Raw genomic sequence first — 2,426 nt, forward strand, 5'->3', positions numbered from 1 at the left:
AAATTTCTACCTAGTTTGATGGGTTAACATTTTTGACTGCTTCTTATGCGGTGATCGACTGAAATTACTTCGGAATTTTTAGGGTCCTCCTCAAAATTCTGCCCCAGTTTCTAATTGCGGGGGGAAATGAGATTTTATTTTAATTGTGACTGAACCCATATGGCTGCCTATGTATCCCCTCTTAAACGGGAATCAGGTCAGGCGTAGTTTAGTTTACATTATATAAGGAAAACATACAGATTACACATAGAAACGCTTGAGTGTATCTGAATTGATCGGCTTTGGCCAAACTTCTCTGTCCATTTCTGAAAGTATGAGGGCTCCTTCTGTCAAAACTCGGTGAACCATGTATGGACCTTGCTAGTTGGGAGAGAACTTCCCTTTGGCTTCATCTTGATGCGGAAAATTTTTATTTAACACCAGCTGTCCCAATGCGAACTGTCTTATCTTGACTCTTTTGTTGAAGGCTCTGGACATTCTGTTATGATAGAGTTGACCATGGCAGACTGCAGTCATTATCTTTCCGTTTATAAAGGCTAGTTGCTCATAACAAATTTTCACCCAGTCCACATCGTCGAGCTCAGCTTCTTGTATGATCCTTAGGGAAGGAATTTCTACCTCAACGGGAATAACAACTTTTGTATCATAAACCAGCATATACAGGGTTGCCCCTATTGATGTGCGGACTATGGTGCGATACCCTAGAAAAGCAAATGATAACTTCTTGTGCCATTGTCTGTAATTCTTTATCATTTTCCTTAATATATTCTTGATATTCTTGTTGACGACTTCTACAGCTTCATTCATCTGAGGCTGTAGGCTGTGGAATTTTTGTGTTTGATCTTGAAAGTTTTGCACATAGATTTCATCAAGTCGCTGCTGAGGTTGGAGCCATTATCAGTAGTGATTGACTCTGGAATTCCGAATCGACAAACAATGCAGTCGTGGACAAAGTCTACCACGACTTTCTTAGTCACTGCTTTGTAAGATGCTGCTTCAACTGATTTGGTGAAATAGTCTATGGCTGCCAGGATAAGTATGTGTATGTTGGAAGTAGCAAACTCAATTGGTCTAATAACATCCATCCCCCAAGCGGCGAACGACCACGGTGAGCTTGTTGTGTTGAGCTCGCTTGGAGGTACCTTTATCATGTCTACATGTATATGACAACGGTGGGATTTCCAAACATACTAGATGTAGTCTGTTTCCGTAGTCATTCAAAATTAACCAGCCCGGAGTATCTCCTTTGCTAAGACAAAACCGTTCATATGTGGACCGCATGTCCCAGCATGAATTTTCTTTAGTAGCCTGGATGCTTCCTTTGCATCGACACATCTTAATAATCCTAAATCGGGAGTCCTCCTATACAGGATTCCTCCGCTGTGAAAGAAGTTGTTGGACAATCTTCAAAGTGTACGTTTCTGGGTAGGATTTGCAAGCTCTGGGTACTCTCCTTTTGCCAAATATTCCTTGATATCATGAAACCAAGGCTTTCCGTTTGTTTCTTCTTCAATATGGGCACAATAAGCTAGCTGATTATAGATTTTCACCGGAATGTGATCAATGAAATTCTTGTCGGGGTGCTGTATCATAGATGATAGGGTAGCCAATGCATTGGCGAACTCATTTTGGATTCTGGGAACATGCTGGAATTCCGTCTTCGTGAACCTCTTTCTCAATTCCTGTACATGATACAAATACATGAGTATATTGGAGCTTTTGTTCGTCCATTCTCCTCATACCTGATGTATAAGAAAGTCTGAATCTCCAATCACTAGCAACTCTTGAACGTTCATGTCAATGGCCATTTTGATTCCTAAGATGCAGGCTTGATATTCGGCCATATTGTTAGTGCATGGGAACCTGATTTTGGCAGACACCGGATAATGCTGACCAATTTTTGATATTAGGACTGCTCCAATTCCAACTCATTTGAAGTTTTCTGCTCCATCAAAAAACATTCTCCAACCGTCATAGGATTCCGCAATGTCTTCTCCTATGAATGATACCTCTTCATCAGGAAAATACATTTTTGGGGTTTTTTTCCTCTATCCACGGGGTTTTCAGCAAGGTGGTCTGCCAGTGCCTGTCCCTTGACCACTTTCTGAGTTACGTAAACAATGTTGAACTCACTCAACAAGATTTACTACTTGGCTAGCTTGCCGGTGGGCATGGGCTTCTGAAAGATGTACTTCAAGGGATCCATCCTCGATATGAGATATTTAGTATAGGTGTAGAAGTAATGTCTTAGCTTCTGAACTACCCAAGTCAAAGCACAATAGGTGTATTCCAATAGAGAATATCGAGCCTCGTACGGGGTTAACTTCTTACAGAGATAATAAATGGCTTGTTCCTTCCTCCTTGTTTCATCATGCTACCCCAGAAAACAGTCAAAAGCTCCATCTAACACTATAAGTTAGAGTAAT

General features: G+C 41.0%; 2 protein-coding genes across 2 annotated transcripts; both read right to left on the bottom strand.

Moving 5' to 3' along the window:
• Positions 1–360: 360 nt before the first annotated feature.
• On the bottom strand, positions 361–807 carry LOC138870712 (uncharacterized). Its single transcript, XM_070148544.1, has one exon. It carries the CDS (start codon positions 805–807, stop codon positions 361–363), a length of 447 nt encoding a protein of 148 aa, XP_070004645.1.
• A 599-nt stretch (positions 808–1,406) lies between these two features.
• LOC138870713 (uncharacterized) lies at positions 1,407–1,808 on the bottom strand. Its single transcript, XM_070148545.1, has 2 exons — positions 1,743–1,808; positions 1,407–1,682 (listed from the first exon to the last, which is right to left on the bottom strand). The coding sequence occupies exons 1-2, from the start codon at positions 1,806–1,808 to the stop codon at positions 1,407–1,409; spliced, it is 342 nt and encodes a 113-aa protein (XP_070004646.1).
• Between the last annotated feature and the right edge of the window lie 618 nt (positions 1,809–2,426).

The sequence above is a fragment of the Nicotiana sylvestris genome, chromosome 6, assembly GCF_000393655.2.
Source record: "Nicotiana sylvestris chromosome 6, ASM39365v2, whole genome shotgun sequence".
NCBI classification, from domain to species: domain Eukaryota; kingdom Viridiplantae; phylum Streptophyta; class Magnoliopsida; order Solanales; family Solanaceae; genus Nicotiana; species Nicotiana sylvestris.

Bases quoted from the DNA above. Each gene is read 5' to 3' on its own strand.
- LOC138870712 (XM_070148544.1), bottom strand. From the start codon at position 807: ATGAATGAAGCTGTAGAAGTCGTCAACAAGAATATCAAGAATATATTA.
- LOC138870713 (XM_070148545.1), bottom strand. From the start codon at position 1,808: ATGGCCATTGACATGAACGTTCAAGAGTTGCTAGTGATTGGAGATTCA. The intron at 1,683-1,742 runs GTATGAGGAGAA...TATCATGTACAG, and splicing joins CAGACTTTCTTATACATCAG to GAATTGAGAAAGAGGTTCAC.